Source organism: Eubalaena glacialis, chromosome X (assembly GCF_028564815.1).
Source record: "Eubalaena glacialis isolate mEubGla1 chromosome X, mEubGla1.1.hap2.+ XY, whole genome shotgun sequence".
Taxonomy (NCBI): Eukaryota; Metazoa; Chordata; class Mammalia; order Artiodactyla; family Balaenidae; genus Eubalaena; species Eubalaena glacialis.
This window is the reverse complement of record NC_083736.1, coordinates 70,244,680-70,258,628: the sequence shown is the minus strand read 5'-3', so window position 1 is coordinate 70,258,628 and position 13,949 is coordinate 70,244,680. Positions and strand designations below refer to the sequence as shown.

General features: G+C 36.7%; 1 protein-coding gene and 1 pseudogene across 2 annotated transcripts in view; one reads left to right on the top strand and one right to left on the bottom strand.

Moving 5' to 3' along the window:
- MAGT1 (magnesium transporter 1) overlaps window positions 1–13,949 on the top strand; it is a 49,969-nt gene that overhangs the window by 13,489 nt on the left and 22,531 nt on the right. Inside the window, exons 2-3 of one of the 2 annotated variants that reach the window (XM_061179489.1) lie at window positions 2,939–2,956; window positions 5,634–5,751. In XM_061179489.1, coding sequence (XP_061035472.1) covers window positions 5,713–5,751 — 39 coding nt within the window. In that variant the 5' untranslated portion in view covers window positions 2,939–2,956; window positions 5,634–5,712. Of the gene's footprint in view, window positions 1–2,938; window positions 3,109–5,633; window positions 5,752–13,949 lie in introns of both variants that reach the window. The other variant, XM_061179488.1, reaches the window with a different exon arrangement.
- On the bottom strand, window positions 7,747–8,565 carry LOC133082634 (general transcription factor IIE subunit 2-like; annotated as a pseudogene).

Sequence of the window (13,949 nt, the reverse complement as noted above, 5' to 3'; positions counted from 1 at the left end):
ATCATCTTTTTTTCCTTATATGTTAATGATGCAAGTGAGTCCATTCCCAGCTGGGTTCTGTTAAATAGAAATTCAGTACACACTAACTGAATGCCTACTATATGGTAAAGTACTATGTGTGTCTGCTCTCTAGTAGCTAATAATCTAGAGAAGGAAACACATATCAAATTGTCTTAGAATGATAAGTGCTATAACACAGGTAAAAAGTGTTGTGAAACATCTAGCAGGGGTGGGGGGATTAATATGCTTGTGTCCTGGGTCCTTGACCACCTAGGAAAACCATTTAGGGTCATTCAATTACAACCCACTAAACCCACTAGACGCGCATTCTTTGAGAATTTTGTTGGGATGACTAAAGCCACAGAAGCTATTCTTATTGGTTCCAGGGATTATTTTTCTTAGCCTAAGTCTGAGGCAACTCATTTGCATTACTGACACCTATCTTTCAAGGAGTGCTATCTTTCTATTAGGTTCCTGATCCACTTCCCAACTGAAAAGGCACATCCTAACATCTGTTCTTTGATGATTGAGTTTAATGAGAAGGAACTATTTTTAAAGTTTGAATGCCAGTGCCCTGCCCAAACTTCAGTGTAAGTAATGGGAAATGTAATTGGTCGAATGCTTCTGAATAGTGAACCACTCCATGATTTCCCAACCCTTTACAAACATATCCCTGTAAAGAAGAACAAAACCATAAATTAGCATTAACTCTGCATTGAGATTCTTCTGCACTTCTTTTTTTATCTTTTCCCATCTTCTTACTACTCTTGCAAAGTTTGAACGTAAGGGTAGAGGTGAGGGGAAGGATAAGTGAATATGATTGCGTTTATTTCAAACTGAAATTCTCATTGACTAACCATGCTTCTCTTCCATTGCCTCATGATGACTGGCTTTTAAAAAGAAACAAACAAAATGTAGCTCTTTCTTTGTGTAGACGTAAATTTTCATTTCTCCGAGATAAATGTTTGGGAATGCAGTTGCTGGATTGTATAGTTAGTGTATATTTTACTTGCTTAATTTTTTTTTAACATCTTTGTTGGAGTATAATTGCTTTACAATGGTGTGCTTGCTTAATTTTTTAAAGAAACTGCCAAACTGTTTTCCAGAGTGACTGTACCATGGTACATTCCCACCAAAAATGTATGAGAGACCCAGTTTCTCTACATCCTCGCCAGAATTTGGTATTGTTGCTATATTTTATTTTAGTAACGGGTATGTAGTGATAGCTCATTGTGCTTTTAATTTGCATTTCTGTAACGGCTGATGATGTTGAACATCTTTTTGTGTGTTTCTTTGTCATCGGTAGATCATCTTCGATGAAATCTCTTCATGGCTTGCCTATTTTGTTTGTTTTACTGTTGAGTTTTGATAGTTTTTAAAAATATATTCTAGCCACTAATCCTTTTTAGATGTGTGGTTTGTAAATATTTTCTCCCACTCTGTAGCTTGTCTTCACATCCTTATAACAGGGTCTTTCACAGAGCAAAAGTTTTTAATTTTGATGAGGTCCAGTTTACCTTTTTTTTTTCTTTTTTATGAATCGTGCTTTTGGTGTCAGGTCTAAGAACTCTTTGCCTACCCCTTGATCCTGAACATTTTCTCCCATATTTTTTTCCTAATTTTTAAATAGTTTTCGTTTTTACATTTAGGTATGTGATCCATTTTTAATTAATTTTTTTAAAATAAACAAGGAACTCTTTTATTTTTAAATTAATTAATTAATTTATTTATTTTTGGCTGTGTTGGGTCTTCGTTTCTGTGCGAGGGCTTTCTCTAGTTGCGGCAAGCGGGGGCCACTCTTCATCGCGGTGCGTGGGCCTCTCACTATCGCGGCCTCTCTTGTTGCGGAGCACAGGCTCCAGACGCGCAGGCTCAGTAGCTGTGGCTCACGGGCCCAGTTGCTCCGCGGCATGTGGGATCTTCCCAGACCAGAGCTCGAACCCGTGTCCCCTGCATTGGCAGGCGGATTCTCAACCACTGCACCACCAGGGAAGCCCTAATTAATTTTTAAAATAAATTTATTTATTTTTTATTCATGTATTTTTGGCTCTGTTGGGTCTTTGTTGCTGCGTGCAGGCTTTTTCTCTAGTTATGGCGAACACGGGCTACTGTTTGTTGCAGTGCGCCGGCTTCTCATTGTGGTGGCTTTCTCTTGTTGCGGAGCACGGGCTTTAGGCATGAGGGCTTCAGTAGTTGTGGCAGGCAGGCTCAGTAGTTGTGGCTCACGGGCTCTAGAGTGCAGGCTCAGTAGTTGTGGCACACGGGCTTAGTTGCTCCGCGGCATGTGGGATCTTCCCGGACCAGGGCTCAAACCCGTGTCCCCTGCCTTGGCAGGCGGATTCTTAACCACTGCACCACCAGGGAAGCCCCTTTAATTAATTTTTGTATAAGGTGTGAAGTTTAGTTTGAGGTTCATATTTTTGACTATGGATGTCCAGTTGCTTCAGCACCATTTATTGAAAAGGCCATCCTTTCTGTACTGAGTTGATTTTGCACCTTTGTGAAATATCAGTTGGCTATACTTGTGTAGGTCTATTTCTGGCTTTTGTTTCTGTTCCATTGATCTATGTATCTATCCTTTTATGTAGCTATATAATAAACCTTAAAATCAGGTAGAGTGGCTTTTCCCACTTTCTTTGGAATCTTTAGCAAATGAAAGATTTTTTGATTTTATCTTATTTTATTTATTAGGTTATAAATAAGTAATTCACATAAAAAATGTAGTATTGCAATATACATTTAAATCTCATCATGAAATAATGTAATTTTAAGAATAATTATCATCAGGCACAAGTACTAAATTTAATTTTTAGTTCTTTCACATTTTTTATGTACCTCTGCTTATTAGTCGTGGTTTTAAGTAAGTTGTCTAGTTAAAAGAAATTTTAAATGCCAAGTTGAGAGTATTAATGGCATGCTGTCTTTGTCTTTTTTTTAGATGGTGCTCTCTGAAAAGGTTAGTCAACTGATGGAATGGACCAATAAAAGGCCTGTAATAAGAATGAATGGAGACAAGTTCCGTCGCCTTGTTAAAGCCCCACCGAGAAACTACTCCGTTATTGTCATGTTCACTGCTCTCCAACTTCATAGACAATGTGTCGTGTGCAAGTATGAACTTTCAACTACACTTTAAAAATTAAATAACTCATAAGATTTTAACCATTTCTCAACCCCAGAAGAATAAAATTAGTTTAGTGGGTACATAAACAATTAATGTATATACGTTACTTAGAGTGTCTGTAGTAACACATAATAGTACTACTCTTTTATAGTCTTTTCTTGATGGTCCATATTAGTGGGGGAGGGACAAAGAGCAAGGATAAAGTTTCATGGTAACCATCCTAGAAATAACATAAAAAAATCTAACAATCATCTTTTAAATTGGTATCAACTTATATAAATGCGTGTCAATAGCATTGATGTAGTGTTTTATTATTTGTGTGTGCTTTCAACTTCATACTCTTGTTTTATCACAACAACGCCAGAAGGTACATAAAGCAAATATTCTCTCATTTTTGGAAGAAACAGGTTCCAATATGTTAACTGGTCTACCCAAAGCTATAGATATTTATTAATGCAATAATGGTGGCTACATCCAAAATTTGGAATTACAAGAGAACTTTTTTAGAAAACAAAGATGCATGATTTAGAGGTGTTTCTTTTTTCTAGATTATTTTGTAGTAATTTTAAACCTTAGAAATCGAGACTAATCTCACTTAAAATTTCATCAAACAATGGTTTGTTGATTTTATTTTACTATTTCTGAATGATCTTAAGAAAAAAGACATTTCTTTAAACAAAAGCACTATAGATAATTAAAAATAGTGGATACTAAAAAATAAAATCGCCTTTGCTTTTTGTTGTTTATTTACTTATATTTTTAGATCAGTATTGTGATTTGGGAATTCACTTTAAATGAAATGACAAAGTTACCCTGTGAAAAACTAATTTAGTAAAATCTTGGAGGCTTTCCAAATTCTGATAGCCTGAGCACATGTGAAGGAATAGACAGCCTTCTTTCAGAATAGTGTGTTATGCTACCCCAAGCCTTTCTAACTCTTAAAGGATTTTCTCCCCAGAGGTAGGAGATAGTCAAGAGATTTGGTACCAGAGTGCTTTTTTTTTTTTTAGGGATGGCTGTTATGCTGAATATAAATTAAAATTAAGTAGAAGAAGGAAAAAGAATAGTAGGTATTAACTGTGAATAAACTTAAACTCTGGAATTACTCTATAATTCAGTCAGTTTACTCACTAGCAATCATGAGTATACAAAAATGTCAGGGAATGAACAAAGTCCTTCATAATTCTGTATTAAATGCAAATTAATGGAGTTCTTAATAACTAAAGTTTTTAATAGTGTCTTACTTTTTATAAGACCAAATTGTAAATTAGCACATTTTCCTAAACTCATTCAAATAATTAAAATTAAGCAACAGCGATGTGTGTAATACTATATATTTGGTGCTATCAGGATGAAAAGTGTAAGAAAGATGTGCTATCCTTATCATCTGGCTAGGGAAATCAGTTCCACATATGAAAATTTAGCTGGCAATATAAGACAATTTATGATTAAGTACCAAATGAATTGTGTGCATAATAAATGCTATAAAATTTCAGGAAGGACATATAAGAGGAGTGGTTAGGGTTGGCCTAATGGAGAAGATAGGACTTGTCCTAGGGCTAGACAGACGGATCAGATTTACATAGCAGTAGGATATTCTGATTAGAAGCAATCATGTGTGCAAGGGTACAGAGATAGGCGTAAAGTGCTGGAATTAAGAGATCCTGTTTGAGGTTGAGTAGTAGTAAGGCTATGTAAAAGCTAGATGCATTATTTGGAAATAGATGATAAAGAACTTTGAATAACCAGTGAAAGAGCTTGGAGACTGTTCTGAAGGTAATAGAAAAGCAACAATGGTTTCTGATAAGAGGAGGAATATCAAGAAAGTAGTCATTTAGGAAGACTGATATATATTGCAATATAAGAAGGATTGGAGGAGGAGAAAGTAGAGTTAGGGTTTTAATGTTCTAATGTCAGATATTAAGGATCTGACTTTAGATGATAACAATGAAAATAAATGGGGAAGGATAGAGTTAAAAGATAATCAGAAATGAAAAATTGTCAGATCTTAGAAACTGAAAGCATATGGGAGATCAGGGAAACGTAAAATATGGCCTGAGGTTTCAATTAATCTCAATTCCTTAAATTCTTCTCTTTCACTGTAATAATTCATCAGACTGTATTCTTACTAAGTAGCATCTTGTACTTTAGATTTCTTAAATAGATTAATATTATAGTCTAATTTCTCTGGGAGGTACTTCAACCTAGTCTTTGAACTCTTAGAAGTAATTTAGGGTATTAAAAATTGGTGTAGAAACAATCTAGTTAGACTTTTTTCCAGCGAATGTTGAAGGAGCTTTGAGATAAGGAGTAGGCACAAAGTATGAAGCAGAGTCAGGTAATCACTACTTCATGGTGAAATCCCCAACACTTGGTATAAGGCTTCTCTTATGCCAAAACAGTGGCAGTGTTTTCCAAGGTTTGTCCTAACCCTGTCAGCAGAGCCTGACTTGCATTAGATTGCTTTAAAAAATGTTTTATATGTTATCTTCACAAATCCAATTGCATCCAGGCAAGCTGATGAAGAATTCCAGATCCTGGCAAACTCCTGGCGATATTCCAGTGCATTTACCAACAGGATATTTTTTGCTATGGTGGATTTTGATGAAGGCTCTGATGTATTTCAGATGGTAAGCTATTTGGTTTATTCTATTAAATAGGAATAGATAAAATATGGATAATATGGAATACCTTTTTTTCAATGGCTGCAAGAAGTTAAATAAGATTTGTCTTACCTAAGATCTAGAGTAGTTAATGAGATAAAAGCTAAACTTAAGCTAAACATGAAATATAGTGGTCAATACTAGCCTATTAGAATATGGAAATTGGGTAGAAATCAAGTAACTTTTATGTATTTTTTATTGTGGTAAAATATAATAAAAAATTACCACTTTATTTTTTTTAATAAATTTATTTATTTACTTCTGGCTGCATTGGGTCTTCGTTGCTGCGCGTGGGCTTTCTGTAGTTGTGGCGAGCGGGGGCTACTCTTCGTTGCGGTGCGTGGGCTTCTCATTGCAATGGCTTCTTTTGTTGCGGAGCACGGGCTCTAAGCACGCGGGCTTCAGTAGTTGTGGCTCACGGGCTCTAGAGTAGTTGTGGCGCACGGGCTTAGTTGCTCCGTGGCATGTGGAATCTTCCCGGACCAGGGCTCGAACCCGTGTCCCCTGCATTGGCAGGCGGATTCTTAGCCACTGTGCCACCAGGGAAGTCCCCCCTCTTTCATTTCTGATATTAGTAATTTGTGTCTTCTCTCTTTTTTCTTAGTTAACTTGGCCTAGAGGCTTATTGATTTTACTGATCTTTTCAAAGAACAAGCTTTTGGTTTCATTGATCTTTCTCTATTGCTTTTCTACTTTCAGTTTCATTATTTTCTTCTCTAATTTTTATTATTTCTCTTCATTTAACTTTGGATTTAATTTGCTCTTTTGTTGGTTTCCTAAGATGGAAACTTAAATTATTGAGTTTAGATCTTTCTTTTTTTCCCATATATGCATTCAGTGTTATAAATCTCCCTGTAACCATTGCTTTTGCTGTATCCCACAGATTTGGATAAGTTCTGTTTCCATTTTCATTTAATTCAAAATACTTTTTAATTTTTCTTGAGATTTCTTCTTTGACCCATGTGTTAATTAGAATTGTGCTGTTTAGTTTCCATGTATTTTGGAATTTTCCAGTTATCTTTCTGTTATTGGTGTCCAGTTTAATTCCATTGTGGTCTGAGGGCAGACATTGTGTGATTTCTGTTCTTTAAATTTGTTATGGTGTGTTTTATGGCCCAGAATGTGGTCTTTCTTGGCAAATTCTGTTGTTTTGGATGAAGTAGTAGTCTATAGATGTCAATTATATCCAGTTGTTTAGATGGTGTTATTGAGTTCAACTATGTCCTTACTGATTTTTTGCCTGCTGGATCTGTCCATTGGGTGTTGAAGTCTCCAACTATGATAGTAGATTTATCTATTTCTTCTTGCAATTCTATTAGTTTTTGCCTCACATAGTTTGACACTGTGTTGTTAGTCACATACATGTTAAGGATTGTATGTCTTCTTGGAGAATTGACCCCTTTATCATCACGTAATGCCCTTTTTTATCATCACGTAATGCCCTTTTTTATCCCTAATAACTTTCCTTGTTTTGAAGTCTGCTCTATCTGAAATGAATATAACTACTCTTGCTTTCTTTTGATTACTGTTAGCATCGTATATTTCCTCCATCTATTTACTTTTTTTTTCCTTCTACAATGATTTTATTATAAATATGTTCTTTTGGAATAAACAAATATTGCATTCAAGACTATCAGCAAACTTGTTCTAAGGTAATAAAAGAGGGAAAATGGAACCAGGAACCACTTAGAAGTAGAGATAAACAGCAAAGACACCTGCATGCCATGCTGACCGCCTTTCCCCCAAGAAGTAACAGGAGGTTAACAGGGGACATCACATTTCTCATTAGCACATTAATGAAAATAAGCTTCGAGTTTGGTAATTTGCACTAGTTCTGTAAACTGAACTGCTCCTCTCCTCAGTCCTAAGAACTAGAATGGGAAGACAGTCAGTCTTCGGATCCCAGCATCAACAAGGAAGATCTTGACTTTGTAACTCTTTGCTCTCAGACAAAACTGTTCACTACTTGCCAGGAGCGATGTCAGAGTAGTCCTTCAGTACCCAGGCCAAGTGCTCACTGTGAGTCTTAAACCATCGCTTTTTCTGTGAAGCAGGCTTTTTCCTTCTCTGAATAGGGGCCACTTTCTTTGGTCTGGATTCCTGCATGGAAGAAATACCCTGTCACTTTAGATACTCTTCAGTTTTCTCCTCCTCCATTGAATCCACGGTGACACTCCTTCACAGTTTCTGAAACTTTTCATCCACAGAAAACTGACAGCTCTTATCATTGAAGAAAAGAATTTTCTTCTTATCAGGAAGGTTTACAAATGGTATCTGGTCCCCTAAAGCCTTAACGGCTTTCTGGGAATTGGGCAGTCCTTCCTCAATGTCTTCTAAAAGAACTCCTCCTAAGCCTCGCTGGTCATGCTTATTTAAGAGCCTAAGTAGGACCTTCTTATCTTTCAAGTTGTACTTGGGCTTGAAGGCATACTTTCTATCTGTTACTTCAGTTTTGGGATTACTGACTATTGCCTCAGTCATTAGCCGTTGTTTCTGCTTGAGTCCAATATCTAAATGTTGTGTTTCATCCAAAATTTCTTCTAAAGTAAGAGGATGTGTATCTCGTTGCTGATGCCATGTCTTCATGTAATTCACAATCTTAGCAAGAACGCCAAACTTATATCCAGAGCGTCCTGATAGAACTTTCGAGTTAAATGATCCATTGCTATGATCAGAATTTTGTTTAGAGCTTGATGATCCTCCATGTTCTAGCTTTGCTTTCTTCTTCTTTGATGATGATGATGATGACTCAGAAGATACAGCATGGTATATTTCCTCCATCTGTTTACTTTTAATCTATATGTGTGTCTATTTAATGTGGGTTTCTTGAAGACAACATATACTTGGGTCTTGTTTTTTGAACCACTCTAACAATTTCTGTCTTTTAATTGGTGCATTTAGACCATTGATATTCAAGTTGATTATTGATATAGTTGGATTACCATCTGCCATATTCATTACTGTTTTCTGTTTTTTGCCCTTTGTTCCTATTTTTGTCTTCCAATCTTTTTCTGCCTTTTGTGGCTTTAATTGATCATTTTATATGATTCCATTTTTCTCTCCTTTTTTAGTATATTAGTTATACTTTTTTTTTTTTTTTTGCTTTTCTTAGTTGTTGCCCTAGAGTTGGCAGTATACATTTACAGCTAATCAAAGCCCACTTTCAAATAACACTATACCACTTCATGGGTAGCGAGAATACCTTATAATAACAAAATAATCCTAATCCCCCCCTTCCATCCCTTGTATCATTTCTGTCATTCATTTCACTTATATATAGGCACATACACACACACAATTGAATATATTGCTGGTGTTATTTTGAACAAACTGTTATGTGTTAGATTAATTAAGAATAAGAAAAACAAAAGTTTTTATTTTACCTTCACTTATTCCCTCTTCAGTCCCTCCCTTAATATATGTAGATCCAAGTTTCCAACCTACCTTATTTTCCTTCTCTCTAAAGAACTTCTTTTAACATTTCCTGCCTGGGATTCCCTCAATTTTTCTTTGTCTGAAAAAGTCTTTATTTCTCCTTCACTTTTGAAGAATAATTTCACAGGGTACAGGATTCTCTAAGTTGGTGTTGTTTTTTCCCCTCAGCACTTTAAATATTTCACTCCGCTCTCTTCTTGTTTGCATGGTTTCTGAAGAAAAGTTGGGTGTAATTCTTATCTCTCTTCCTCTATGGGTAAGAGGAAGAGAGATTCCTCTGACTTCTTTCAGAGTTTTTTTTATCTTTGGTTTCTTTGAGTTAAATTATATGCCTGGGCATAGTTTTATTGGCATTTATCGTGCTTCATGTTCTTAGAGCTTCCTGGATCTGTGATTTGGAGTCTGACGTTACTTTGGGTTATTCTCAGTCATTAAATATTTCTTCTATTCCTTTCTCTTTCTTCTGGTATTCCCATTATGTGTATATTACACCTTTTGTAATTGGCCCACAGTCCTTGGATATTCTGTTCTGTTTTAGTTTCTTTTTTTTTTGTCTTTGTTCTCTTTGCTTTTCAGTTTTTGAGGATTCTATTGATAGACCTTCTAGCTCAGAGATTCCTCAGACATGTCCAGTGTACTAAGTCCATCAAAGGCATTCTTCATTTCTGTTACAGTGGTTTTCATCTCCGACATTTCTTTTTGGTTCTTTTTAGGATTTCCATCTCTCTGCTTACATTAACCATCTGTTTTTGCATGTTGTCTACTTTATCCATTAGAGATATTAGTATATTAGTCAGTTTTGTTTAAAATTCCTGGTAAGATAATGCCAACATCCCTTCCAAGTCTGGTTCTGATACTTGCTCTGTTTCTTCAAATTGTGTTTTTTTGACTTTTGGTATCCCTTGTAATTTTTTTCTTCATAGCCAGACATGATGTACTAGATGAAAGGAACTGCTGTAAAGTGGCCTTTAGTAATGTGGTGTGAGGGGAGAGGGATGTTTTATAGTCCTATAATTAGATCTCAGTCTTTTAATGAGCATATGCCTCTGGACTGTGAGCTCCACAAGAGTTTCTCAGTTTTTTTCCTCCCCTCTTAGAGGACAGGATGGCTGGAGTGAACTAGAGTTCGGCATTTCCCTTCTTCCAGGTCAGTTAGGCTCTGATAATACCCCAGCAGGTTAGGCTGTGGTTAACTAGTTTCCTCTGAGGACAGACCTTGTTAAGAAGAGCAGAGTTCTCTGGGGTATTTCAAAATGTTTTCTTTTCCCCTCACCCTGACAGTAGCATGAGGGGATTTTCCTCCAGTATTTACTGTGGGAACCTAGTCAAGCTTCTGGAGGTAAATCTCACAATATTTTTACTCCCCTCCCCCATAACTGTGTGCTTTTGGAGTTTTTAACTCTCAGAGTTGTCCACACTGAGCCTCCAGTAATTTGTCAGTTACAGATCAGGTTTTCCTACTCTGGCAGTGTTCCTGAGGCGGTTTCCACTTGTTGGTCTCTGCTCAGATAAGCCGTGACTCCCTGTATTTGCCTGTCTGTCTCTCCAATCTTGGGGGCAGTCGTTTGCCCTGTGTCTTCCTTTCTCTTAGGGAATCCCAGAAGAGTTGTCTGCTTCTCGGTTTGTTCAGCTTTTTACTTGTTGATATGATAGAGTAGCGACTTCCAAGCTCCTTACATGCAGAACTGGAAATCATAACTTTCAACTGTATTTTTAACTTCAGCGTCTGTACTAGTTTTGTTTTTTTATTTTTTTAATTTTTGGCTGTGTTGGGTCTTCGTTGCTGCACGCGGGCTTTCTCTGGTTGTGGCAAGCGGGGGCTACTCTTCGTTGCGGGGCACGGGCTTCTCATTGAGGTGGCTTCTCTTGTTGCGGAGCACAGGCTCTAGGCGTGTGGGCTTCAGTAGTTGTGGCTCGTGGGCTCAGTAGTTGTGGCTCGCGGGCTCTAGAGTGCAGGCTCAGTAGTTGTGGCGCACGGGCTTAGTTGCTCCGTGGCATGTGGGATATTCCCGGACCAGGGCTCGAACCTGTGTCCCCTGCCTTGGCAGGCAGATTCTTAACCACTGCGCCACCAGGGAAGCCCTGTACTAGTTCTTTCCCCTTTGCATATAAGGGGACATAGATGCAATCAGTAGATTCAAGGACATAGATTGAGTTTTGTCTGTTTATAAATCTGTCTAACTCATATATTTGGACATATTTTACTCAACAATTGTATAAAACATGAAAGGAAAGATTTGGGTATAACTTCTTGTTCTACACCTTTACATGAATGACTTCCCAATCCAAAAATTCATTATGTCCCAAATGAAACTCCTGTCTCTCCCACTTCCACTCAAACCCGGTCCTCTTGGGTTCTGTATCATTGGTGACACTTCTTTGTCATTCCTCTTTTTCTACAACATCCATCATCCTTTACTTCCAAGGCCTTCATCTTCTTTCATTTGAACTTACCATCCATATAATACTCTCTCCATATTGCCTGCTGTAACAGTTCCTAGAGGTTTTTTTCTAGAGGGTATTAATAAGAATACTTGGGGGAAAATAAAATTTGGGAAACCTTAGTTTAAACAAAATTAAATTTTATTTTTTACTTCAGGGTATCAAGAACTATGAAGGGTCTTGAGGTTTTATTCTACTTGCAAGCTAACAAGTGACCCTGCCACAGTTTCATAGATGCTCACAGATGACATGACACTCCTGGGTTGGAGTTAAAGGACTTTATTACTCCCAACAACAAAATCCAAAGTATCAACACTTCATTGCACTGGTTACCTAAACCCCACTTCCCATAGGACAATGCAAGGAAAACGAGTGGGTTGCATTATGGAAGAGGAACTCTAAGCTTTGGGAACCCAAATCTTCTATAAAGGCTAGTAAGCATGCATGCCCTTCGCTTTGGAGGGAGACTCTGTTACTATCTTCTAAGGCTGTACAAACATCCTTGAGAAGATCATCCAGAACAAAGGCAGTCAGTGCCTCTGCTCACAAGACATGCATAAATATGAGAAACTGTTTTCCAACACAGGACTTCTCATAGACTTCAACATGCTGAAATGTGTTATTCCTTCCATTCTAATAGTGTGCTGTAATATGCAGAATTTCCCCAATTACTGGACCACTTAATGGAGCATTTTAGTTATATTCTATGGAACACACTTTTGGAAATAGTGGCATATAGACTAAAGCCAAAATTCCTTAGTCCTCCTCACTTCATGCCCTCTTTACTCCAAACACATAACCACCTTTCCCATAATTATATTATGTCATTGGTGTTTTATTTCAACATTGTTGATCGTTTCCTACAACATAAAGTAACTTTTCTCCCTTGCTCCCTTTCTCTCCACTTTCAAAGTTCTGTTTACCCTTTAAGCCTCATTTCAGATATTCCCCTGAAGCCTTTTCAAATCCTCAAATGTGAGTCAACCCTTTTCTTGTATTGTCACACTACTTTCCTTATATTTCTATTATATATATATATATCCAGATTCTATCTTATAGTAGAATTAACCCTAGAGTTGTTTGACAGTCCCTCTTAGAATATACTTACTTATGGGCAGAGCCAACATCCTGTAGCTATTAGTGCTAAGCACATAATAGATGTTCAGTAAATGTCAAACGGATGGATTAATGTTCCATTTTACAGTATGTCATCGTGCTGGTCATATTCTAGTCTCACACAGCTCCATAAATCAAAATCAGTATATTCATAAAACATGCTATAGCCTAAAAGATTAGTGCATTTAGGCCTTTTTAGACCAAAGGAAACAATTTCTAGAGTTTAAGAAACTGCTTTCTCATTCTCTACTATTAAAGCAAGGACTGTTTTGGAAATTAAAAATTGTAATTCCATTTATTTTAACAAGATACACATAAAGAATTTCTGTTAGTGATTTGTAAAAATACAAAACCAATTTTCTTCTACGTCAAATACCTTTTAATATCAATGTCCATTTTAGAGCTATATTTAGAGTTAGTGGTGTAAGGATGTCAGTGTGTCCATCTGTGGAAGAAATTCAAACCTTTCTCCAAAGAACAATGTCATATGCCACAGTATACAAAAGCTAAGCATGGATGAAAAGTGGTACCTACCAAAAACAGTACATCTTGTTTTGGCTCTTTAACATCTAAGGATTTTCAAAGCCTACAAGATTTTTAAAAAATTTTTAATTGTGAGAAAATAGGCATAACATGAAATGTACTATCTTAACCATTCTTAAATGTGGTTCAGTAGTGTTCAGTACATTCAGGTTGTTGTACAACCAACCTCCAGAACTCTTTTCACGTCGTAAAACTGAAACTCTTTACACATTAAATAATTCCTATTCCCTCTTCCTCCAGCCCCTGGCAACTATCATTCTACTTTGTCTCTATGAATTTGACTACTGTCGGTACCTCATATAAGTGGAATCATACAGTATTTGTCTTTTTGTGACTGGCTTATTTCACTTACGATAATGTCCTCAAAGTTTATCCATGTTGTAGCATGCATCAAAATTTCCTTGCTTCTTAAGGCTGAATAATGTTGCACTGTATGCATATACCACATTTTATTTATCCATTCATCTGTTGATGGACACTTGGGTTGCTTCCACCTTTTGGCTATTGTGAATAATGCTGCTATCAACGTAGGTATACAAATATCTCTTCAAGACCCTGCTTTCAGTTGTTTTAGATTTATACCCAGAAGTAGAATTCCTGGATCATATGGTAGTTCCATTTATTATTTT